This window comes from Muscardinus avellanarius, assembly GCF_963383645.1.
Source record: "Muscardinus avellanarius genome assembly, chromosome: 15".
In the NCBI taxonomy this organism is placed as follows: domain Eukaryota; kingdom Metazoa; phylum Chordata; class Mammalia; order Rodentia; family Gliridae; genus Muscardinus; species Muscardinus avellanarius.
Window position 1 is genome coordinate 34,099,145 of NC_137801.1, and position 27,278 is coordinate 34,126,422.

General features: G+C 40.6%; 1 protein-coding gene across 8 annotated transcripts in view; it reads right to left on the bottom strand.

Moving 5' to 3' along the window:
- SLC8A1 (solute carrier family 8 member A1) overlaps nucleotides 1-26,797 on the bottom strand; it is a gene marked incomplete at both ends in the record, with an annotated part of 328,617 nt that extends 301,820 nt beyond the window's left edge. For 7 of the 8 annotated variants that reach the window (XM_080710995.1, XM_080710992.1, XM_080710993.1 and 4 more), the window contains one exon: nucleotides 4,609-6,407. In XM_080710995.1, the coding sequence (XP_080567121.1) occupies nucleotides 4,609-6,407 (1,799 nt within the window). Of the gene's footprint in view, nucleotides 1-4,608; nucleotides 6,438-26,737 lie in introns of those variants that run through there. The other variant, XM_080710996.1, reaches the window with a different exon arrangement.
- Nucleotides 26,798-27,278: the final 481 nt, after the last annotated feature.

Below are 27,278 nucleotides of genomic sequence, written 5' to 3' on the forward strand. Positions count from 1 at the left end.
CTATAAACAAGTAATTAAATTTGATTTGTATGTACAATAGCTAATTTTTTTTTTTTTTTTTTTTTTTTTTTTTTTTTTTTTTTGCGGTGCTGGGAGTGGAACCTAGGGGCATTCTACCTCTGAGCTACACGGGGTCTCACTGAGTTGCATAGGGCTGAGTAGCTGAGGCTGGCTATGAACTGCAATCCTCCTGTCTCAGTCTTCTGAAATCTGGGATTACATGCATTAGCTAATTAATCTTAACAGTTTCCTGAACACTTAAGCTAACATTAAGACTAGAAAGACCAAATAATATTTTGTAATAATTGTTGCCACCAAATCAGCATCATTAGAGAACAATCAGCAGCATTTCAAATTTGTGAATATCAACTACCAAACCACAAATTAAATTAACATATGCTTGACTTGTTTTTTATTAATTGTTCACATTAGACAAAATTCTCTGTTGGAGAATTAAGATTAGTTGGCCTGGGTTTAGAATTTGTCATTGATGGTGCTTATATAAAAGCATGTGCTAGCTCTTAATTATCTATTTAAAAGGCTTTTACATTCTAATTTTAAGATGCTTTGTTGACAATTTGTTTCGCTGTCAAGCATTACTTACCATTTATCGGTGTTTTTTCTCAAACATACATTATGATGTTAGAAAAAGTCAAGTTGAAATAATTTATGCAAGAATATGAGTGAATAGGTAGAGATAATCTTACACTATGAATTTAGATGACTTCTACACTGAAAATAACACCTTTACCCACAAATTAGAATGTTGGTGCATTTTTCATAAAAGTTACTAAATGCCAGGACAGCAAGAGAATCAAACTTAGAGTAAGATTTAGGCTTTTGGTTTCACCCTACATTTCTAGTTTCATGTAATTTAAAACACAATTATTACTATTACTATTATTATTATTATTATTATTATTATTATTACTATCCATCTCTGGATTTAAATTTTTATTTAAAAAATAAAGTTACATTGGAAAGAAAGAAACAAGATCAGCAATCTCTCTTTTTCTTAAAATCAAAGAGTCAATAAAGCTATGCTGCTCCTTAATCTCCATCCCTAATCAGATGGGACCCTGTGACTACCTTGGTTAATGAATTCTTAAGATTAAAATAACCTTTAAATCCAAAACATAACCACAAATCTCTTTATGATGCCCTTGAAATAATAATAAATCCTGGTTCTGTGCACAGAATTAAACAAGCAAACATAGATTTTTTTTCAGAGTATTTAATACAGCTCAGTTTTATCAGCCCCATCTATGTATTGTAAGTCTTGAGGAAAGTCAACTCTCAAGATGAACTGAGTCATCAGAAAAGATAAAAGTTCATTCTTAGCTGGGGATGGTGGCATATGCTTGTAATCTCAGCATTTGGGAGGTTGAGACCAGAGGATTGCGGTTCAAGGACAGTCTCAGCTACTTAGTGGGGCCATCCGCAACTTAGTGAGACCCTGTTTCAAATTAAAGAATAAAAAATAGGGATGTTGGGTGTAGCTCGGAGATAGAATGCCCTGAGTTCCATCCCTAGTACTGCAAAAAAAAAAAAAAAAAGTTCATTTTTTTTTCAAAATAAAGAATAAAACATAGGGCTAGAGGTATAGCTCGGAGGTAGAATACTCTGGGTTCCATCCCCAGTACTGCAATAAAAAAAGTTTATTCCTAAAGATAAGTTGGGTTGTTTACTGGATCTGACTCTATAGGCCTAGCATTGGACATAAGTACCAAAGAAAAATTTATCCATTAAAAATAAATAAGAGGCTGAGACAGGAGGATCACAAGTTCATGGCCTGCCTCAGCTACTTACTGAGGTCTTCCAAAACTTAGTGAGACCCTGTTTCAAAATAAAGAATAAAACATAGAGCCAGGCGTGGTGACACAGGCTTATAATCCCAGCATTTGGGAGGCTGACACAAGAGGATCATGGTTTGCGGATAGCATCAGCTACTTAGTGAGGCCCTTTGCAACTCAGTGAGAACCTGTTTCAAAATAAAGAATAAAAAATAGGGTTGGGAGTGTAGCTTGGAGGTAGAACCCCTGGGTTCCAACCCCATTATTGCAAAAAAAAAAAAAAAAAAAAGAGGGCTGGGAGTGTAGCTCAAAGGTAGAATGCCCCTGGGTTCAATCCCTAACACTGCAATAAATAAATAAACAAACAAATAAAAAATAAATAAATAAACCATTTCTAAACAGCTAAGAAGCCAGCATAACTCCATATCTTTGATAATATATTTTTCTAGAAGCACTGCACTTGAATCTTTGGTGTGTATCTTAAGGCTAAGTCTCAGTCAGGCAAAGGCATTTATATAATCAATGGGCCTATTAAGCATCTATAAAGCTTGCCAGTACGAAAACTCTATAAAGTCAAAATTTTAAAAATCTTTGAAATTAATATTCTAGATAGAAACAAAACATAGGGCTACAATTTTATTCTACTTATAAATAAAATGCTTTGCCATTTCTAAAATGTCACATTTCATCTTTGTGAATAAAATGGAGTAAGAGTTTTTATAGAAATAGGAACTGTGATTAATCTAGAATATCCTTATGAACATGTATACAGAGATGGCATAAATTCTTATCAAGTTCCACCAATTCTTAAAAATTTTCAAAAGAAATCTAAATATCTAAAGATGGAATCTGGCAATATTCCATCTTGAGCATGAGTAAAATCAGTTTAATTGCATAGGGTGAAATATTTTAAATGGAGCTTGGCAGAACAAATTATTCTATCAAATCATTGTCAATCTTCTTTTTTAATATTTTTCTTTCACATTATGCCACTCAAAAGAAGGTTACTTATTTATGGTTTGGTGAAAATCTTGGAGAGCAGAGAAGATAGGGGAAGCTTGACTTGCAAATAAATAAGCACAGAAACATTATTCTTAAGGGCAATCAAGGTAAAATTTTCATGAGAAACATCCTAAATCAAACAAGTAAGAAAAACAAAGCACCTCTTTAGTTATATTTAGTTTATATATAATTGTGAGTACATGAGACTTCCACACAGATTATAAGTGCTATTTATTGAAGCCTCAATAATTGAAATGGTTAGAAAATATAATGAAAAATAATCCCCAGCAAAGAAATAAAGATTATGTGTACTAACCAAGGCAAGTCCTCTGAAAAATTCTTTCTTGAATATGCAGACTATTAATCTGCTAATATATCTATCTTTCATTAAAATAAGTGTCCAATAAAATACATCTCAGTAAGTGGAATATTAATAAGAACCAGTATAAAGTAGATATAAATCAAAACAATATGCCCCATAGACACACATCAGAAGATGGACATTATAATCCCTTATTTACTAAATTCCATTGTGATATTGTACTCAGTAACTTCTCATTTCTTTAAACCAATGCCAAAGAGATATAGGTCCATGGAATGCTTTTGCAAGAAAACCTGTCCCTTCTACTCATCCCTTTTCCTTTTTTTGTTTGTTTCCCCGATACATTGAGTAGGAGAAATTTTATACTTAGAGAGTATGTACTTTCCGTAAAAACATATTACACACCACTAGCACCATTTTTAGAATGAATTGTATTTAATATATTTACTCATTCTCCCTAAAATGTCTAAACTGGAAGTGTGTCGACCCACATAATCATTTGCCATAATGTCCTCAGTTGCCCTGAAAATACTATAATTTCCTGTCTTCTTTCCTACTTTCCTGTCCCTCCTTCTCCCTTTCTTTCTGTTTAAACACTGCTCACTGAGTCAATTTTCTTCGCTTCTTCTGGTGCAAAGCCTTCTCCTAGGCAAAAAAGGAGGAATGGCTATTTCAATAGCAGCTCTCATGAAAGAATCCCTTCATATACTCTGGGACACAACACTCTTCAAACAGGAAGAGTAAATTGTTCTCCACTTCTTTTTCTCTGACCTGTTTATCACCAAATAGAATGCTTGGACAGAATCTTATTTCTCTCCCCATCATAATGTGAGCAGGGTAAAAGGGTTTGTATAATCATGTGAAGTAAAAGCAGACTGGAATTAAACAAGAGCCATATGGCTTTTCTCAGGTTGGTATGCAACCGAAGAAGCAGGGTTGGTCATTAAGTCATAATTAAGCATTAACATATATGCAGAAACATTATATTGTCATACAAACACAATGTCAGACAAAAGCCACAGAAATATTTCAATCAGCTCTGGTATTTAGGAAATTCTTTTCTGAAGTGTTTCCTTTTTGGACTTTCCCAATTTGTACTCAGCAATGAAATTAGGGACCTTTCATGATGTGTTAAATATTCCTTTTCTGTATATAAACTGTGTCATCCAAAATAGAGTACAAAATTTTCCACCCATCTTAAATGATCTGCTAAAGTCAGTCACAGCTTCATTTTATCATGGTCTATAATATACTTTAAATATGTACAAGGATGAAACATAAGATCTTGATGTCAAATTAAGATGTCTGTGTATAGTGCCCACTGATAAGAGGCATCCAAGCAAAGACTGATATTTTGAAAGTTGTCTTACATGACAATAATTCTGTTCCTTACATGCCATTTAGTTTCAAAAGTGATGTATGCATTCTCAGATTCATGAACACTCCCAACAACAACAACAACACACACACACACATAGAGTGAGAACTTACACAATCTCATCGTTCTGGAACTCGAGCTCTCCGCAGGTATCCTCGAAGTCCTCCCCTCCACCTCTGGCAGTCCCTTCAATGGTTTTATAGGGAACGATAACATTTCCTCGCGCTCCAGATGTTCTCAAAACCTTCACCTCCATGATGCCAATGCTCTCACTCACATGAGTCACGGGTTCCTCAAAAGTAAAGATGCCAGCATGGTCATCATCAAAAATGGTCACGGTGGCAGTGGCAGGTGACCCGAGGCAAGCCAGTGCAGAAACGTGGTTGGCTTCCAGGATGCCATCTTCAGAAGCTTCGGAAGATACTTTAACGTTGCTGAGATGCACAAGGAAATTTTCATCCTCCTCAAAGATATCATCATCAATGATGCCAACTCTGATTTCCTTCTGGGTCTCACCAGGCTTAAAGACCACAGTTCCTTCGGTGAATTCATAGTCGGACCCAGCATTGGCCGTGCCATCCTCTGTTCTGAAGTCAACGAACACAGTGTTGGTCAGATCCCCACCTCTGCGGATAATGGTGAGGGCCACGGTACCACAGTTCTCCAAACACTGGTATGTCCCTTGCTCAAAGAAGATCTTACTAACCGGGTCGTTCTCAATCATTTCCGTGTTGACTTCATGCATGCTTACAGCCTTTCTGGCCTGATCGGCCGCATGCCTCTTTAAAATGTTGCCGGCTCCAGTCATCAGGCGGGTAGCTTGAATGCGGTAAAATGCTCGACTCTTTTGCTGTTGACTTAGGACTTGGTAGTTGGCTAATTCTATCAGTTGCTCTATTTCTTTCTCTGGATGCTTCTGCTTAAGTTCCTTCAGAATCCTCGCCATGTCTCGCCGAGCCTCTTCATCATCTTGGTCCCTCTCGTCGACCTCCAGAACCAGGGCACCATCTAAGAAATTGTCAACATGAGAGTTGACCACTTTCCCATCCATTTCGATTTCAGTTTTGGAAGATGGCCGGTCTCCTTCATGTTCAATAATCATTCCCCTCTGCTTGCCAGCCCGATACCGCTTATACACATACTTGTAAAACAGAAGCCTCCTATCTGCTACCCAGGCGAACACAACGCAGATGGGAAAGAAGAAGAAAGTAAGCAAACCTTCCCAGACCTCCACCACACCAGGAGAGATGACAGACAAAATAATGTAAAGCCAGGTATAGGCAAAGATGCTCCAGGCTGCGGTCACGAAGAACACGCGCAAATGCTTAATCTTTCTCGTTTCTCCATCAGGAACAACGTAAACACACAGTGCAATGATGATGAACATGTTGAAGGCAGCGCTTCCCACGATGGTGCTGGGACCGAGGTCCCCTGCAGTGAAGTTGTGGCCACACACTTCAATTACTGAAAGCAGAATCTCAGGGGCAGAAGATCCCAGAGCCATCAAGGTCAGGTTAGAGACCGTCTCGTTCCAAATCCTCACAGTCGTCTTGGTGGTCTCTCCGTTGGGTTTCTTGATGGTTATTTCTTTTTCTTGAGATGTGATGACTTCTATAGAGGACATGAACCGGTCGGCGATGATAGAGACTCCAAGAAACATGTAGACCATGGCCACGAAATACACAGTAGCCCTAGCAATTTTGTCCCCAAAAGAAGGGTCTTGGGGCTCCCAAATGGGCAAAATCACTCCTTTCTTGCAGTAATATGAGCCGGTACATTCGTTGGTTTCATTGCCTCCTCCTTCCATTTCTGTCTCCGCAGTTATATGGTCCACATGGGAAAATAAGAGAGCCATCATAGCTAACAGATGAAATCCCATTGAATACATGGGTGAGAGACTTAATCGCAGCATTTTGTACAATGAGACTCCCAACTGTCTGACCTACTGGTAAAATAAGATGGTAGAAAGGGTAGAAAAGACATCACATCATTAGAGCCAAATCAAAGCATGACTAATTACTTTATTACATTTATCAAAAACTTGTGTATGTTTGAGCATCACAAAATCTCTAGCAATTCATTATTCTAGGGGCCTCTCAGTGATTAAGCAATTCTTTAAAAAATTTACAATTCAATTGCTTTGTTTGTGGATTTTCTACATGTAGTCCCATTCACTGAGCAAGACACACAATTGACTTTCTGGAAATAAAAGGTTCAATTATAGCCTGGCCTTATTAAACACACATTTATGCATACTAATAGCCAGTAAGAAAGAAAAACAAAACTTCTGAAGAATTAAATCATTTCTTCTTGTTGCTAAAACAGATCTTCCTTTAAATTTTGGGTAGTACCTTATCTTCAAGGAACTCTTTCATTGACAAAAATAACTTTATTAAGATTCATGCTTAGAAATTCAGAATGAAAAAGAAATCCCACCAACACAAGGCATGATGATTATATTAAATTTGAGAATACACCTTACATTGTATCTTATGAAATTTCATCTGACTGATCCACACTTTCTGGGAAACAGAGAAATCTCTAGACTTGCCTGTAATCAAAGCTCAGTGGTATGTATTTTCGAGAGGAAAACAAGTCACTATAATTCAATATTTCTAATAATAAGTACAGTTTTTCCAAAAAGCGTGCTTTGATAATTGCAATTTCCTCCTAATTTTCAGCAAGCCCAGGTCTCCTGATACATTATCTGCTAGGCATCTGGCTCTGCAGGCACAGCCCTTCACATCTGTAGCCACAGTTGCTTTAGAGTCTCAGGCTGTCTGCAACAGGAACAGAGACAACCAGGCCCAGGCCTAGTTCTGTGTAAGAGCCAGGCAGGTGGTGAAATCAGCCTTACCAGCCATAAAATGTTCCTTCTCAGTGTCATTGTCATATTTTCCAAGTTCATTCCAAAACAGATATTAGTTCTATAGTGGGCTCAAGTGACCAAAAAAATGCAGGAGCAACAATTCCATCTAAATTAGCTCATTTGGCATGGCAACGGTGACCACAAAGTATATGTAAAATGAAGGGCAGTGGGCAATTAGGGATATGGCAAGAGTCACAGAGCAGCACCAAGAGTGGGGAGCCAGGGAGTAGACAGAGGCACGGCATCCCTGTGTTCACCCACAGCTCAGGCAAAGCTCAGCTCAGACCTTTCTTCTCTGCCTCCAGCGCCTGGGGCCTGGGGTGAGGGTATACAATCAGCATTGAAAGACTGAGGGTCCGAAACTCTCATCTGGAAGGCCTCAAGGATGGACCAGTTAGGGCATTCTTAAAGCAGGGCTAAGAATGGGTGCTTAAGCCAGAGCATAGCTTTCTGGCATGGAAAAAGTTAAAAGAAGAGCTGGGTGAGAAGCTCTTATAGCTCCAGTTTGGTTGAGAACCATCTCAAGTTTGACTACATTCTCTGGCCCATGTTTGTTGCTGAGAGCTTGTTCTGAAAACTGCCCCAGGCCCCAGGTGAATCCCCCTGGGTAGTATATTACAGAATACCCTCAGAGATCCTATGATGGGCTTTATCCCTTTACAACTCATTACTAATGGGAGATAGGCTTCTATTTTTTTTATTTTTTATTTTTTGGTGGTACTGGGGTTCCTGGAAGCCCTTCTACCTCTGGGCTACACTCCCAGACCTATTTTATATTTTTGAAATAGGGTCTCTTACGCCAGCGTGGCTGGCTTCGAACCTGCATGATCCTCCTGTCTCCACCTCCCAAGCACAGGGATTACAAGCGTGCGTCACCACGCCCGGCGAGATAGGCTTCTTCCACATTTCCCCTGTACTAAAGGCGGCCACAAAAAAGCTGACAAATGGAAGATATTCCTTTACAAAATATGCAAGAGCTCATGGTCAGTGTGTCTCTTGTAGGGCTTAGGTGGTTATGAGGTCTCTGCTGAAAACAAGGTGACATTCAATAGCCCGCAAGAAGAGAAAGTCTAGTTCCAACTCTTTTATGCATCTACATATTTCACAATTATTTATGGGTGTTAAATATAAATGTTAGAGTGACTTGCTAAGCTGTCTTCTACACCTCAGAATTCACCAGTGAATAAAACAAAGTCTGTCTACTCTGAGGTTACAGTCTAATGTGGAAGAAACAAATTAATAAATGTAAATGTCCAGTGGTTAAAAAAAAGTGTTACAGTGGGGCAGAGCAATAATAATTTAAGGGAGGGAGGGAGGGAGGGAGGGAGGGAGGGCGAGCAAGAGAGTGAGAGCGAGAACACATAGGGTATGCAAGCATTTATATTCAAATTAAGGAAGGCCTCTCTGATAATAAAGTAACATTTAAGCAAAGCACTGAGGGAAGCATGAGATCATGCCTTTTGGAATATCAGCAGGGAGAGAGTCACAACCAAATGCAAAAGTCCCAACAGTAATAGTGCTCAGCATGGACCAGAACCACAGAGAAACCTGTGTGGCTGAAAGGTAATGCCGGAGGGGTCAGGCAGGGCTCAGCAGTGGGGATGCAGGGGAATTCATCATGAGGGTACCAAGCCACTGTAAGATATTGGCTTTGATGGGGAGGGAGACAGGAATCCTAGGGGGAGCTCTAGTCAGAGTATAATAACTGATTTTCCTTTAATAGAAGGCTTGCTACTGGTTCAGTAGAAGATAGATTGCAGGGCCCTGGGAGGAAACAAGGAGACCAGTGCTTCCTTATATAATAAGACCTGATTTACAAATGTCACCAATGCCTGGCATATACAACATTGAAGAGCAGACAGCATTTAAAAAGGAGAAAGAACATCTGTAATGATCTTTTTAGTAGATTTGCAACTTCAAAAATGTTTTAGAGACCTATAGCCAGATGCAGAGGTGCATGACTACAGTCCTAGTGACTGAGGAGGCTAAGGCAGGAAGAGCCCAAGTTCAAGGCCAGCTTGGGCAACTTATACTCTGTCTAAAAATAAAAATAAATAACAAATTAAAAAATAAAAAGAGTAGAGGATAGTGTTCAGTAGTAGAGCAACCCTGGGCACAATACCAGCACAAAATAAAATGTCTTAAAGACCCATAGAGATCAGAAAGGCTAACTATTTGTATGAAACAACAGTAGTGAACAATGACAGTAAATACTGAAGACTTAAACCTGTGTCTGTCTCCAAGCTTGATATAATTAACCACTTTCTTCATATTACTGCCAAACTCATCATTTCATTTTTCTTATCTTTTCTTCCCTTTCTTTCTTTCCCTCTCTTTCTTCTTTCTTTCTTTCTTTCTTTCTTTCTTTCTTTCTTTCTTTCTTTCTTTCTTTTCTTTCAGTACTGGAGATGGAACCCAGGGCTATTATGCCTCCAAGCTACACCCCCAGTCCTAGTTTTTATTTTTTATTTTGAAACAGGGTCTCACTTAGTTGTAAAGGGCCTCACTAAGTAGCTAAGGTTGTCCACAAACCCGGATCCAACTGTCTCAGCCTCCCAAATGCTGGGATTACAAACATGCACCATCATATCCGGCTATCATTTCATTTTTAACATTTCAGCCAAAACAAGCATGCTGAAGAGTATATCTGATGATCCCATTGGTCTTAAAACTCTTCATTGGTTGCCTGGTTGCCTGTTACCTACTGCCTGTGCTCAAAGCCCAAGTCTTTCAATAGTCTCATTAAAACCTTTAATGATCTGACCTTCTAGTTCCAGGTGCAGAAATTCTTTCTCTTCCCTGATTAAGATAACAGTTTCATGCCTCTAGGCCTTTTCAGACTATATTTTTTGTGTCCAAAACTATTTTGCTTTATTCCTTCCTAGAATCAAGTTTAAAAAAAAAAACAGAAAATCATAGTCAATTTTCTGAGAGACTAATAATATTAGATTCCATTTTTAAACACCATGGTAGACATGAATCATGCTAAATTCTTTATATGTATCTATTATGTCTCCTATATACAATAACCAGCATTTCTGTGTTACACAATTCCTAGTGTTTCTATTTCCACTGTAGTCCTTGCAAACAGCACCCCCTGCAGGTGTGCAGTGAACAACAGTGCTATGAGCCCACTTTCATAGTGGGATGACTGAGGTTTAGACTAGCTAAGTACTTTTCAAAAGTCATACAAATAGTAAGCTCTCAAATTAAGATTCATACCCTGGTTTTTTTCTAAGAGCGATTCATTAAACTCTTCCGTTATATCATCCCTGATTGTTTGTGAATTCCAGACAAGTATTGGACTTGGAGTTGAACTAGCCCATTGGAAAGCCTCTTGGCTTCCACCCAGATGAGTAAGGCCTGCTTTGCTACAGTCTCCAGGGAAGGTTTGCAACAGCAGGCTTTTATCTTATGGATTAGGGACTCTGACAAGCATCAATGGCTGTGGTGTAGCCTGAGGGCTGGCATGTTCCTAGAGACAGCTGCCCCCACACTCCCTGCCCTTAAGCAATTGCCTGGCAACCTCCACCTGCTCCACTGCAGGGACGCCTCTTAGGTTGGCCAAGAAAAGGCCTTGGCCTCCATCCCGCCCTAGCCCACATCTCACAACATCTGTTCTTAGCCAAAAGGGTACCCAACGCATAAAGGTGGATGGATCAATAACAATCTATCTTCAATATCAGAGATTACCTAAAAGCATCACAATTATATTTTAAAAGTGACAGTGTAATAATTTGTGAAACTAGTGGACACAAAACACTGAAGTAACGTATTGGCAATAAAACAACTGGAAAGAATGCTCTAGACTTCAATTTCTTTCTTTCTTTCTCTCTTTCTTTCTTTTTTTATTTCTTTCTCTTTTTCTCTCTTTCATTCTTTCACACCAAACCCAAATGCTTGTGAAAATGTAGGTGTTCTCTAAATGAGTTCTTTTTCTCCTCGTTTGTTTCCTTTCTTTCATGATCTTTAATATATCATTAGATTCAAGAAGTTCTACTTAACCCCTCCCCAGCTTCCCTTCAGATATATATTCCCACAAAAGCAGAACTATAACAACAGAGTTTACAGATGTTGGCTTGTTGCCTTCCTTCTTTTCTTTTTCTATTTTTTCTTTCATTCTTTCTTTCATGTGTGGTACTGAGGATTAAACTCAAGAGCATTCTACCTGGGAGCTATACCCCCAATTCTATTTTATTTTGAAACAGAGTTTCACTAAGTTGCTGAGGACCTCATTAAGTAACTGAGGCTGGCCTCTAACCTGCAATCCTCCTGTCTCAGCTTCCCAATTACTGGGATGAAAGGTGAGTGTCACTATACGGGGCTTTCTTGTATCTGCCTTCATCTACTGTTTTTTATGGCTGGTTTTTATGGTGGATTCAGAGTAACTCCTACGTCTAGGCTGTATGAATATCAACTACATCATCCCAATGAGCCTTCAGTATGGGAAATACCAAGAACACCCAATTATCTTATGCTCACTATTTTAAAACAAAGCAATGTTATTACCTACAAAATTACAGACCTTCAGAGTAACTCCTATGTCTAGGCCAGTGATCACTTAGGAATATTTACTGCATTATCCCAATGAGCCTTCAGCATGGAAAGTATCAAGAACACTTGAAATATATTATGCTCACTATTTATTTTAAATCAAAACAATGTTATCACCTACAGATTATAGACCTGAATAAAGATGGTAAAAGGATATCCAGCTGTCAGTAATCCAGTTACTTGTGCTGTAGGTAGAGGTCAGAGCCACAGAGAATAGAAGAACATACCTGCAGGACAGATCTTTATGAACTGCCTTTGTTAGGGGGAGGAAGAGCCTCCAGAGCAGAGGTCTGAAGGTAGGCAGGCAGCAGACTGCCGGCTCCTCTGGAGGCTGTGGCCAGTGTTAACTATGGAGGCACCCTTGAGTCAGAAGAATGAAACATGGGGCACACCCAGCAGCCCAGCTATGGGACCGCTTCATTGCCTTCTGTGGATTGGCAGCCGGGGTTTATTCCAAGGAACTCCTTTGACATGCCTTCATCGGGACCTGGAATTCCCTTCAGTGTAATTCTTGCTGATGGAAAGCCTCAAAGCTAAGCAATTAATGTATTTCTAAGGTGACATTAAAGCAAGTATAAACCTTCAGCCACAACTGAGGCAGGCACTTCTGAATGCTCCTAGACAAAGAGATGCTGCCAGAGGAGGAAGACTTTTCATTTGACCATCCCATCTGGGTGCAAATTGCTGTTCTGGTTCCCAGCCTCAGGCTATCAGACCCAGGTAGACATCAGGAAGGAGCCGTGTTCCCACAGACCTCTCTAGCACCTTTTCAAAGTTTCCTCTCTGCTGATGGACAAAAGAGAACGGGCCCTGGAGAGTACAGGCTGTGAGAGGAGCTCAAGCCCTTCGCTCTCAACTGACAAAGCTGGAGTGACAATCCTGTCCCATGTCAGGAAGTACTCAGCTGAACTAGTCAGCAAGGAAGGCAACTGGGGTTAAAAAAAAAAAAAAAAAGACATTGTGGCAAAAAATAAATGAAAGCTAAATAAATAAGAGGATAATGTGGATGTCATTTAGATGCCATGTGATATACCTGCTAGCATTTTCCCCCACTTTAGTCTTCTACATTGCACTTACCACTGTTGTGTGCTGTATAATTTATTTAATGGTTCCTTTATTGTCTTTCTCTCTCTGATAGATGTAAACTCTATGAGGGAGGCAATTTTTGTTTCTTTTTTTACATAGGTGCACCCCCAGCCTCTAAAGGAGAGCCTGGCACAGCAGCACATGCTTATTATACTCATCACAGGGGCACGTGCTGATTCACCAATTCTCTGGTGCTGAATCAGAACCTGGAACTTGGGCTTCAGTGTTGCGTTGGACAACACTTTCTATGTGAAACGGACACACCCTAAAATGAGCAGAGGTCAGTGTCAGATGGCAAAGCCAGTATCCGTGTAAGCTGAAGGAGGGGAAATGTGTAATTCAGGCTCATAGCACGGAATCTCAGGTTGGAAAATAGTGTCTCCAGCATAAGGAGATGCCCTGGGTCCCTGGCATTGCTCCCTGCACCTGCCCTTCCTATGCCACTTCCTGACTCTATCTGCACCATTGCGAGGATCCTAATGCTATGGACATCACCAAGGAAACATGTGATTAGGAGATAGTCAAAAACCACACAAAACTATCACCTCCATCATAGAGGGTACAAGTGAAAGGGAAAGAGCACCAAGAATTTAAATTTAGATATATTAATCCTGTATGCTAACGTGGAAATGGGGATAGGAGAAAGAAAACTGGAAAAGAGAGTATGTCTTCCAGTAGAAAATCAATAAAGAATTAAGAGAAAAGATGCTCTGATGATCTTCGGTTCCCTGTGAAGTCACTCAGCCAGGACTGCCCTTGGAAATTATGCCAGGGCCACAGGGCAGGGCTTAAGGGCCACACTCGGGGCCTTAGATGGCATAGATGAAATGCTTTGCTCCAGGAGTTCTGCTAGTTACCCTGCATTCTCTACCCTTGACCTTTCTGACAATACTGAAAGGAGATAGGTATTATCATTCTCCTTCTATAAATTAGAAAAGTAAATAGCTCATAAAAGTAAGTTGACTAAGGTCATCCAGGCTTAAGACAGAACTAGAATTGTAATCCAGGCACTCTGCATTACACCCTAATGACTTGTGTTTATTTCCATTACACAGTTTGACAATACTGTTCTTTGGGGACACAGAGCTCCCTGTTTAGGTACTTGAGAGAAAGCCTCTCATGCTGCCCCTCCCTCTCATCTCACACCATACAGGTTTCGCTATCTCATCAAGGGCTTTGTGTGTTTTCCATGCCTGTTTCTTGCCTCCCCAGCCTCCAAGTAAGAGTCTTGCAAGCTCTCATATCCATCACGTAGCAAGGGAAATGTGATCCATTTGGGGGAATCACCAGCTGAAGTCTAAGTCCTGAAATCATTCCAAAGCCACGCTACAAACTCAATTTTTTTTTTCAATTGCTCTGAAGGAAGAAAAAAATGAAGAAAAAATTCTTAGCAGTGAGCAAGCAAAACTAAAATACGGGGGTGGAGGAGTGGGCAACAGGCAGTAGCCAGGAAGAGTGACAGAGCTTTTTCATAACAAGTAAATTAATACTTCACTAATAATAACCCGATATACTTTTTCAAGAATCCCAATGCAAATCACAAATTTAATGTTTTGGAGTCAAGATTTTTATCTTGAAATAAAGAATTTTGTAGTGATCAATAACAATAATAAAAAATAAAACTCAACTCCAGGAACAAGAACATGGTTTCACCTGCCAAGCGTTTCTTAGCCACCCATGTGCACTAGACACTGTGTTGCAGAGATGAATAAGATATATCTCTAAAAGAACTCGCATTTAAGTGGGGCACTACCATAGGATTGATCCCCTTTCTGGATGACAGAACTATTTCATACTAGAGAATCACAGAAGAGAGACATTCCTGGCATTCAAACAGAGCATAGAATATTCAGGTGAACCACTTCCCAGGTTAATGTACGTGCCTGGGGTCTTGAGCTACTAGAATCAGGCTTCTAGAAACCTCACAGCACTCACCTATGGTGAGCTCTCATGTGTAATGGGCTCCTAGAGGCAGGGCCTCGGAGCACCTATCCTGTACTGTGTGAATCTTCTAGGGGCCTCCTGATAGAAAGTGATAAGGATTTTAAATAATTTTTCACCCCCAATCCTGAAGAGAAAGAGCAGCCTTTGTTTGCTGTCAGAACTTATACACTGAAAAAGAATAAGGTCATTTTATATCTAGGTCACCCAAAAAGATTTCCTACCTAAAAATATGTTCCATGTTAGCCTGTTGACATTTAACCTCAAGAAATGTGTAGCAGTGAGCCCTCTCTCTCTATCTGGTTCTGAAGGGAGTGGACTCTGATTTTTCTCATCAAGTAGCTATCCATAGGCCTCTGTGTGCAAAGGCATAGCAGACACAGCAGGGAATACAGAGATAATTAACACATGGCCCTGCACCTAATGAATTTAAGAGTCTCAAGTGAGAGTTACCACTAGTGACCATTAATACTAGAAGAATAAGGGGCATTCTAAGAAGGAGGAGCGTCACAAAAGCTGGAGAGTGAGAGGATATTCCGGAAGGAATAAGTGAGGTGAAAAAGGCAGAGAGTAATGTTCCATTAAGAATCACCTGGGAAGGTCAATAAAATGCAGATGTCTTGGTTCCGTCATCAGATACATGTTTAGGTCTAATATATGTCTATATATGTAACTTAATATATAGATATTAGAAAACATTATATATAGATATCTATTTTTAACTTAATCTATATGCAAGTATATAGATATCTATATATAATGTTTTCTAATATCTATATATTAAGTTACATATATAGACATATATTAGACCTAAAGAAGAATCACAAAACTTAATTTTAAGAAGACCCAACAATAATGAGGCCGTGGTCTTGGCACCAACCCCTTGAAAAGTGCTGGTGTAAATACTAGAAGGGAATATGGGACAAAACTGAGGAAAGGGGAGAACTGGCTAAAAAGCGGTACACTGATAACAAAGACATGCTCTGGAGAACAGGGCATTTAAACATGGTTTTGGAGGGAAGCTAGTACCTGAAAATCAGAAGATGGTGTTTTCTAATATCAATGAGAGAATAAAGTCAGTTAAGAAGAGAACAAACAGATGGGCTTTGCATCTTGCAGATCAGAACCCTTAGTGAGTGTGTGTCTGGTCTGGGAAGTGGGGCACTGGAAGGTGGGAGAGAACGGATCCTAATAGGGGGGTCACAGGGTCCCCAAAGAGCTTAAAGTATAATTGGTATAATTGTAAAGCACCTACTTCATTCTTTTGCTTTGAGTTTGTTCTGCTTTTGCTAAGTAGAAACTGCAAGAATTGCTAGGACATCCCCTTGACATAAACCAAGACAAAGGATAAACACAAGTCTTCAGAGACCGATCTAGTTTCCATATGCAAGCCCTAAGTAGAGGTAGAAAGCATGCAGAAACATGAGTCATAGCCTGGAAGCCTTGAGTGGTGAGCAAAGCTGAGCTCCTTAGATTACAGCCTCTCTAAGGGTATCACCTTCTCCTCCTCTTTATTTCAACTCAAGAGTAAATCTAATCTGTGAAGCCATTCTTTTGGCTTTCTAGTCTGACTCTGGAACTTATAATGTTGATTATAGAATTCAGTTTCAAGCTGTGTGACAGGAACATTCAGACATTTTTTTATCCTTTTAAAATCTCTTCTTAACAAAGAAAAATGTTGGATTCCGTATGCAGTGGCATGCCCCTGTAATCAGAGGCCAGCCTGGGCAACTTAGTGAGACCCTGTTTCAAAATAAAAAAAAATAAAGGGTCTAGGGGTATAGCTCAGTGGTAGAGAACCTCTGGGTTCAATCCCCAGTTCTATAAAAAAAAAAAAGAATAAAAATATGTTAGTACTGTGATCAGAGGTTGTAAATTTCACAAGCTTTCTCCCATGTCATGAATCTTCATATTCAAGTAGACAGCTTTTCAGAAGATGAACTTTGTTATGGTTTAGACTTAGAATGTCCCTCAAACCTCATGTGTTAGGAAAATGAGCTAGGTGAGGAGGTAAGGCATGGTGGGAATGGAGCATGGCCTTGATGATTATAACTGTCCCCAGTCCCTTCCACCCTCCCTCTCTCTGCTTCCAGCTATCATGAGTTGAGCTCAGTTTTCCTCAATGACGAGTCACTATGTTTCTGCCTTGGAACCAGCCAACCATGGACTGAACCTCTGAAAACATGAGCCAAATAAACCTTTCCTTCTCTAAGTTGTCCTTGTTGTATATTTTGGTCCCAGGGACAAAAAACTGACGAATATAAAAGCCTGTTAACTTGAGGCTGGCCAGTCTTCCAAATGTTTTTACATACTCTCAAATTATAGTCCTTGAAAGAATAAGATGCTCTTAAAAAGAACACAAGTAGTAAATAAAAAGAAATAGAAAATACAAAAGTTAAACAGATCGATGCTCACTTAATGTCATCCCTTTATCAATAGTAAATGCTACATTTTTCTAAAGTTTCTGACAATACACTCAATGGCTTACTTTTAAAATCAAGTGTAAATTCACCCAGATCCAATAAATTTTAAAAAGAGAAGTCAGTTTAGAAAGTAACTCGTCAAATATTACTTAGAGGATAAATGGAGTGTTGATGCTCTGCAGGAAAACACAAAATGCTTACAAAAATCCCTGAGCAGATTATAAAATACACAGTTTTTCTACCAGATACAGCCTCTGGTGAAACCAGTCTCATATATCTATACCTGAAAAATTGCTTAAATATTGGCTTAAGTATCATAGTGTTAATGACAGTAACTAAGCTGCAATTAATGTATTCTTGTCTTTTTGTGGTAGGTGAGGATTATGATAGACATAGATTCTAACAAGAGAACATTCATTTATTCATTCAGTGAATATAAAATACCTGTTCTGTGTCTGACCATGTACAATCAGGGCTAGAACCACAAGATGGGTGAACATGACCTCTCCCTTTGTGGAATTTATGCTTTAGTTGAAAGATAGATGGCAGATCCAAGTTATCATTCCCTCAAAATATAATTATTAACTCTAATCAGTGCAATGAAGAAAAAAATACCATTCTACGACATTATGGAGGACTTGACCTACAAGCTGTCAGAAAAGGCCCTACTGAATAAATAAGATGTAAGTTAAAATGTATTTTAAAAGCCCATGAGAAACTGGCAAAACACATGCCTTAAGTTGTCTCCCTCACCATTTCCCTCCTCTGCACTGGGGTTGTTCATGGACCTATCTTCTCTGATAGTTTGGGATATGAGATCATGTTTGAATAATACAGAAAGTAGCTTCTGTAATTTATGTGAGGATTTGCTTCTTGGAGGTCAGACCATCCAACTGCAGTTAAATGCTTTCTGCCACCCTGCCAGGGGCAAGGTGGTGGGTAGAAGGGTCACGGGTCTTGGGGCTGAGAGAAATGAATGCTGCTCTCAGCACTACTGACCTGTTCTGAGTCCTTGGACAAGTCACTTCCTCTCTCCTCTCTCTGACTGATCCATAAAACTAGAGAATTCCACTAACAATCTGAAGCTATGATAGCCTAATGCTACATTTTGACATTCAAGGTCATGCACAGCATAGTACCTGTCCATGTTTCTAGGTTTGCTCTTCCTGGGAGTCAGCTAATCTACTAAATGAAAATAACACAAATATGTGCCACATTTTCCTTTCTCATGCTTTTATATCTGTCAGCCACAATCCATTGCAAATGTGAAGTTTCTTTCTATAAAACTGCCTTTTATTGCTAGGAAGGACCTTAAAAGTCAACTAGCTTTGCCTCTCTCCGTGCTCTTTTTCTCTAAGAAAACTCAGGCCCTGCTAACTCAAAAGATGTTTCAAAACCACATATCACAGAAGTGACAGAACTAGGCTCTAAAACATATCTCTCAGTTTCTAGGCCATCCCTCTTCATATCACACCGATCACTAGGATGCCCTAAACCCACCGATTCTGTGTTTCTATCTAACAATCTACAGTGTGTGTTGGGAGCGGGCAATCCATGGCCAATGGGCCAAATTCAGTCTAGCACTGGTTCTTGTAAGAGCCAAAAGAGTACATTTTTAATTTTTAAATGATAAAAATGAAAATATATTTCATAATGTGAAAATTATATGATATACAAATTTTGGTGTCCATAAACAATAGTGTTTGTTTGCTGTGGTAGTAGAGATTGAACCAGAGGCATTCTACCACTGAGCTATACCTCCAGGCCCTATTTCATAATGTTTTATGAAAAGCAACCCTGCCCATTTGTTTATGTTCTATCCATGACTGCTTTCTTGTTGCAAGAGCAGTGTTGTGACAATCCCTGTGGCCCACACAATAAAAAATACTGAATTCATGGCCATTTTAAAAGTGATAAGGTATACACAAAATGAGCTTTGGTATATGTCATTATGTGTACACTTCTTCCATCTTCCAATCACATCTTCATTGACTCAGGCGGAACAAGGGCTCTCGTTCACTATTCATATTGAAACTTATGGGTAAATGCTATTGAGCACTCATGTGCCAGAAACTATGGTTTTATTATTCTTCACAAAAATTAATAAGGCTTTTTACTGTTATTATGATTCCCATTTAATAGATAAGAAAAGTGAGCCCAGAGAATTAACTTACACAATGATAAATATATCATTTATTGAATTCAAACAAATGTTGGACCTGTTATGAATATGTCTGCCGACCTCAGAGACCTTTTGTCTGAGTACACCCTGTGGCCTTCATTTGATTGGTAAATATCCTCAAATTATAAAATACCCTCATACTCTCTTTCCTCTTTGGGGTATCCTAGATAGATAGGTAGATAGATAGATAGATAGATAGATAGATAGATAGATAGATAGATAGATTGTTGAGACCAGAAAATAGGTACATTTATGGAGGCCTTCTACATCATCAAAGATAAAAGGGAAAGCAGGAACAGTCGCACACACTTGTAATCCCAGTACTTTGGAGGCTGAGACAGAGGATCACAGGTTTGAGGCCAGTTTCAACAACTTAGCAAGATCATCAACAACTTAGTGAGATCTTGTTTCAAAATAAAAAAAAAGCTAAAATAACAAGATGGGATGTAACTTGGGTGAAATTATTTTGGGGACAAAGATCTGTATTCTACTATTTTCTGTTTCACTTTTTTTTTTTTTTTGTGGATCTGAGAATAGAACCCAGAGGCATTCTACCTATTTTTTATTCTTTATTTGAAACAAGGTCTCACTAAGTTGCAGAGGGCCTCATTAAGTAGCTGAGGCTGTCTGCGAACCATGATCATCCTGCCTCAGCCTCCCGAATGCTGGGGTTACAAGTATGCACCACCACGCTCAGCTTCTGTTTCACTCTTTTAAAGTCATTTAATTTCATAAGGTCTTGCCGGGTGTGGTGGTGCACGCTTGAAATCTCCGTGCTTTGGAGGTGGAGACAGGGGGATTGTGCTAGTTAGAAGCCAGCCTTGCTGGCTTAAGAGACCCTGTTTCCAAGTAAAAATGTAAAACAGGTCTGGGAGTGTAGCTTGGAGGTAGAAGGGTTCCATCCCCAGTACCACCAAAGGAAAAAATTTTTTTTTCATAAGGTCTTCATTTCCTTATCTGTAAAACAAATAAACAAAAAACTAAACAGTATCTGATGTCTTGTTCAGTGTTAATCATGGTATAAAGCAACAAGAACACTGATACAGAGAACATCTTAAAAATATCTGCATGTTCAGGAGAAGAAAGACAGTGAAAATAATGGACTAAGAACCATTAACTTCAGCTAACACCAATTTACAAATTTCAGGTTGGGAGGGCACATATTTTCTAAATTTGAAAAAGTGGCTTAAAACTCCTAATAGGTGGCACCTCTCCAAACAGTTGGGGCCCTACCACAGTCTACAGAGGAAGTGTAGGTTTGGGTGTAGAGTTAGCAGTCAATTCTCTAACCTCATCGTTAGGACTGAATGATGCTCTACATGGAACAAAGAGCCGAAAAGTGGCCCTGAGCTCTGTGCTTTAAGGAGAACCAGGAACAAGTGAAAACCTGGAGAAGCTCAAGAAAGAAAGCATCAGAGTCATCAGTGCTAAAGAAGTAACATTACCTGGAATGGTACAAGAAACACAATCATCAAAATTAAGGGAGGGGGGACTGGCTGGCGGGTAGCCTGCCCCTGTCTCACTTTTGATGGCTGCAGCCTCTCTTCTTCAAGCTGTGCTGAAAGTTCATTCTAAATTTTGGTCTCAAGTGTAAAATACAGCTGTACAGTGGCTTATGCTACCATTTGTTTCCCAGTCACAGTTCTTGTGGCATGGTCCTAATTGGGACACAGAGCAGATTTGAAGAGTCTAGAAATAGCCCTAGTACTGGTCCAGGGCTGCCCTTGTCACAAATTATTTGGGGCATGGTTTCTGTCTTTCAAAAATGACTAGGCTTTATTTGTTTCCTAAATCCTTTTCACCCTTGTGAATGAACTGAGATGTCTCTTCCTCCACAGAGCCATGCCCAATCTTCTCTTTTTCCTTCCGACTCCTCCAGCACTTGGCTGAGGTGCGGTGCAGGGCTTTCTTCCTCAGCCCCATTGCTTTACATATGGTGCTCTCGATAATGACACCCTAAGAGCAGAGCACTGAACCAAGTGCATGGCTGTTGGACAGCCTTGCTTATAAATGTACCTATTTTCTGGTCTCAATAATCTATCTATCTATCTATCTATCTATCTATCTATCTATCTATCTATCTACCTATCTATCTAGGATACCCCAAAGAGGAAAGAGAGTATGAGGGTATTTTATAATTTGAGGATATTTACCAATCAAATATCCATCACTTAGTAACCCATGCACAGGTTATGTAACAAAACCATAGTCTTCATCAGGATAATGATGCTTCCTTGCAGGGCGTGTATGAGCATCAAATTAGAAAATGTGTGTAAAACAATTAGACTAGTCCCAGGCACATCATGAGTGCTCAACAAATATTAAATATCTGTTCTTTATCATTAGCAGTATTATGGTCTTTGCATACACTGAGTGCTTAATAAATGTCATGGTTGGGTTGATGTGGAATGCTGAATTATCACCTTCTCTGATTGACTTCACCTCACATTATATTCAACCCAGAAACTATTATTCTGACTTCACATGTAAAGACATCTAAAGACTGGTTACTTTTCCTTTTTTTTAATATTGTACTCTACTACTGACATTTGTTTTCCTAAATAGTGTGTAAGAAATCAGTTGTGTAAAAAATGTTCAAGAAACCACATATGCAAGAAATCATTTGTCTGGATTGGCATTACACTACCATTTTCTAGGTTATTGGTGAGAATATTCCAAAATGATATAGTAGAACTCATTCAAGATTTTAAGGATATCAATTAACGATGGGGGAAATATTTTGCCCATTTCTCAAAAGACTTGAAATGGCGACTTTTTTTTTTTTGGTGGTGGAATTAGGGTTCCTGGAAGCCCTTCTACCTCCGGGCTACACCCCCAGACCTATTTTTTATATTTTTATTTGGAAACAGGGTCGCTTAAGCCAGCACAGCTGGCTTCGAACCTGCAAGATCCTCCTGTCTCCGCCTCCCAAGCCCAGGGATTACAAGCATGAGCCACCACGCCCCGGCTAAAAGGTGACATTTTTAAGAAAGCATCAATGTTACTTTTCCTGCCCCAGAGTAGACTTTCAGTGTGGGAGGCCATCACTGCCTGTTCATGGCTACTCTCCATCCACAGCCTGCTCCCTCTCACATCCCCACCAGAACAGTCTTGCAGAGCACTTGCTGGGCAGCAATCTAGTTCTAAACCTCTTTCACTTCCTCTGCATCTTCCTGTGTTCCAGGTCATCGGGACTTTCCATCTACCAGCTGATTAGACCATCTACCAGCTGATTAATCCAAGTTAAAAAATGAACATATGCTAATGGCTAGTGAGAATTAGCTTTTCCTCAGGGAACATTGTTGCATTAACTTCGTAGAGATCTACTAGATAGGATTCCTTCACCCACATAAATGGCTTTAACAGTAAGAATTTCAAATCCAACATTGGCCGATGGATAAATATTTTGAATCTGGGAATGTTTCTCATCCTCAAATCGCATGGTAGACTGCTGCCTACCATATGCTTACCCTTGACCACAAGAATATTTTCTTTTTTTCAGTTGCCTATCAGGACTTTTCTCCTTCCACATAATTCACATATTCTGCTCCTTCTCCTGAAATAGGCTAGGAAGTTTCAGGTAACGCCAAAATGCCATTCCTCTAAAACTCTTCTTATTTTCTCCACTTTGGACTACGTAGATCAAAGAACAGTTGCAAATGCAGATAGAAAACACTTGCAGTTCAAGACACAGCTGCCAGCAGAGAACATGCAAACGGCGCTTGAAGCAGCAAGGACTGGGAGCAAATGCCTTCCTAGGTTGAGACAATACCACTCAAAAAGACACCAGACCTTCCCACTTGTACTCTAAACTGCTTTTGATGAAAACATGCCACAAAGGGCTTACCTGAGGAGTCTTCAGGTCAGAAAGTGGACTGTTTGATTCACCAAGTACTATCAAGAACCTAATCATTGATTAATTTAAGCATCCCAAATATGTACTATGGGTGTGTGTGTGTGTGTGTGTGTGTGTGTGTGTGTGTGTGTGTGAGAGAGAGAGAGAGAGAGAGAGAGAGAGAGAGAGAGAATGAATGAATAAATATGAATGAATCTCTATTGGAAGAGAAAGAAGAGAAATAAAAAACAATCCCTCTGCATTTAATGGGCCCCAATGGACTAGCCCTGAGTCCAAATCAAAATCTCAAAGGCAGATGCTAAAAGCTCACATTCCCAGAATCGAATCCATCCCAGTGGGTCAGAAAACACCTGACACTTACTTCCACTACATCTCAGACATGCCTCCAGGGAATACAAATCCCTTTGTTCAAAGAGAAACCCACTGGCCTGGTTAGCTACGATTACCACTGAGAATTAGAGCCCAAGTGATAGGCAGCTAAGGAAGCTGTTATAGGGATGCTAGATAGGATTCTGGAATCTCGATAAAGTCAGGGAGAATGTGGGCCACAAGAGGGAGCAATAGAATCTGGTCAGATGGAGGACAATTTAGGAGAGGTTCTGATGAGGGGTCCACCTAGGAGGTGCAGGAGATTACGACAGAGGCTCTAACTTTAAAGCTTTAAAGTATGTGTTATTTTAGAGAAAATTTTAGCAAAAAGACATTTATCCCTTAGAGGCAAAAAAAAAAAATAGATGAAAGGGCCAGGAAGAAGAGATAGCAGCATGTTGAATTCTAAATTCTTAGCAAGTGTAAGGTGATGATTTAATTTTTATTTCAAAGTAACTTACACACATGCTGCAAAAATATAAAATGTGCAACATAGATGTTCTAAAATCAATCCCCTTTTCACCGTGTACTTCTTTCTCCATATTTAACTCCTATTTGAGTTTAGATCTTATTTCCACACTGATAGGGCAGCCTGTGCCTCACCTGCGTACTGTTCTCCTTCTAGAGAGCTTCGTGGAGAAAGCCTGGGCATACTCAGCGACAGAATGAGAATCAGAGGTTCAAGTCCCAGGATGCAGTTGCTTTAAGACAAATCCACCAAGGGAAGGAAATCTGCTTTACCTTGCTTTTGTTTCTTTCTACGAACTCTCTTACTGAAGGAGGAATGCAACTTCATTGGCTCCAAAGAGCTTTCCTCGTCATTTATTTTGTCAAAGAAATGGATTCAGCACTAAGAGGGAAGGAACCATGCGTTTACTTTGTAAGATAAATAAAAGTCTATTTTTGTCTGATAAAAAAACATGTTAAATATAGCTTGTTAGCAAGAGCTGAAGCTCTCGTGGAATCTATTTTATTTTTTAATACCTAGTAGACTTGAAAGAGTAATTAATATAATTCTTACAAATTAATCCAGTAGGTGTTCCTGACTCTACCTCACCTTCCTGTTATAATTTTATTTGGAGTGAAAGCACTGTCACTGTTGGGCTTTTTCCTTCCCCTGTGTGGTCAACAAAAGGGTTATATAGTTCTTGATCTAAACTCAAAATAAGGCGATAGAAACCTATTAGCTAGTGATGGTAAATAGATAGATGTGTAGACAGATAGATCTAAAGCACAACCTCCACATTCGGTTAGTTCATTAGCTTCTTCTCCCAGCCTTGTTAAGCTCCCAAGACAGAGAAGTCTGATTCTCATGGACACTCTTACATCCTGGCCACACTTGCACAGACCAGTATTGAATAATGGCTTACCTCTACTTATCCTCACCCCCTTTGCTGTTTTTCTAGGAATTAATCATTCCATTTTTTATAATAAAAACCAGCCATTTAAAGGGGGGGGCAAGGTTCCTTTTATAGTAGGTTGGAGAAAGCTAGAAAGCCCTGAGATACAAATGAAACCCTTCAAGCAGGAGGAATTTGTAAAAAGAAGACCATTTAAGCAAACACATCTTGCTTCCTAGTGAAATAAGTGGGTCCTCGCCCACCGAGTCCTTCACAAAGCCCAAAGATGGAGCAAGCTTTCCTTCCTTCCTCCTCCGGCTTTTACACCCTGCTAACCTCCCAATTGAGCAAGTTTAGCAAAATCCAAGTAGCACAGGATTTGAAAGAGGAACCTACAGCCAAGCATCCCTCTTCTGCCTTTGTTTTCTGATCTGAAATGAATGAAACATCTAGATTCATTTTCCTCCCTCTTTTCCTTACTGGCTGCAGGAGGCTCTGAGAAAGAGGAAGTGTGTGTGTGTGTGTGTGTGTGTGTGTGTGTGTGTGTGTGTGAGAGAGAGAGAGAGAGAGAGGGGGGGGGGGAAGAGGGAGAAAGGGGAAGGAAGACTTTCAGAATTCCCTCAGGTTGCCCCCATCTCCCTTAGGCAGTCCTGCACAGGCTGCTGATTGTGGTTCACCTGCTCAGATCTGGAGATAGCCAAACACTGCCTGCCTTTGCCTTTAGCCAGATCTGACCAGAAACCTCCACCTCCTCAGCCAGCTCCTCCATGATCAGGAAGCCTGTGCTGTCCTCACCACATCTGTCATTTTCAAAAAAGCCTCTTCCACTACACCTCCCACTGATATCCTTCTTTCTCTTTTTAGTCTTTACACCTCCAGCAGGATAAAGTTTGTGTTGTTCTATTCACAACCACTAGTGGCTGACTAGCAGAGAGGTAGGGAGCGCCTGCATGGGTGCCAGGCTAAAGGGAGTTAAAGCCGTACCTACTGCAAACCTGACTTTCCTTCCTATGACTGCAGACAACATGCACACTGCTCTCTTCAAAGGGGGGGGGGGGCTGTTAAATTTGATCACCCATGCTCTCAACCCAACCGCTGCTACTTTATCTGGGGAGGGAAATACGAATTGCTAGCTCAAGCCATTCATCAGACAGCGACAGATTCCATGGGGGGAGGGCGAGTTCACGCACCAAGGATGCACATACGCTGTCTTTTTAAAAGCATCGCTGGGCACATTTGGTTTCTCTACCCGACTGTCCAGCTATGAGACCTCCCCTCTTCTTCATGGAGGAGGAGCCAGGAAGGATATCCTCGCTTCTCCCAACACAAACCATTTCCCCCAGGGACAGCTCAGATCCTGAGACAGACAATGCAGCTGCAAAGTTCCCTTCCGATCTTTTGGGGCAACGATGCCTGTGTGTGCAGAATTCCCAATGCCCACCACCACACAGGGCCCAGAGACACGGACCCTGTGGTCCACTCCCCACCGCATTTCTTTCTTGTCTGTCCCCTGCCGGCCACACCTCCCTCTTCTCCGCAGTCCGCGGTGAAGGAGCACCCAGCGCCCGCCAGCAAAGAGGGGGCGCGCCAAGTGTGGCCTTGGGGAAGCCCCCAGGGATTACCAGGCAGAGGGAAGACCGCGGAGCGGAGCCCCGTGGGTGGGGATGCCCGGATCCCCGGCAGCGCTGCTTCCCGGGTGGACTCAGTTCTGCGCGCCCCGAATCCTCGGAGCCCAGCACGGTGCGGGGCGCAGCATCCCCGCTTAGCACCCCTTCTTCCTCGGGCACCAGCACTGGCAGGCAGGTACCCTCGCGCCCAGAAGCACCAGCCCGAGCAATTTCACTCTCCGAGAAGCGCAGACACACAGAAAAATGTACAGGCGCGCGCGCACACGCGCGCGCGCACACACACACACACACACACACACACACACACACACACACACTAGAATCCAGTCTTTCGCCTACACGAAGGGAAGTGCAGCTTTATGGGCAGCAAGGAGAGAACAGTTGCGGGCATCTGACCGAATCCCTTCCACTTGCCCATCCTAAGACCCTACCTGGTCTGAAGCGTGCGGATGGCTTCTTCCCGGCTCCTCCACGCTGCTGAGAAAGGCGGCGCACTCCCTCCTCTTAAACAGCTCGCGGTCGGGAAGAGGTCGCT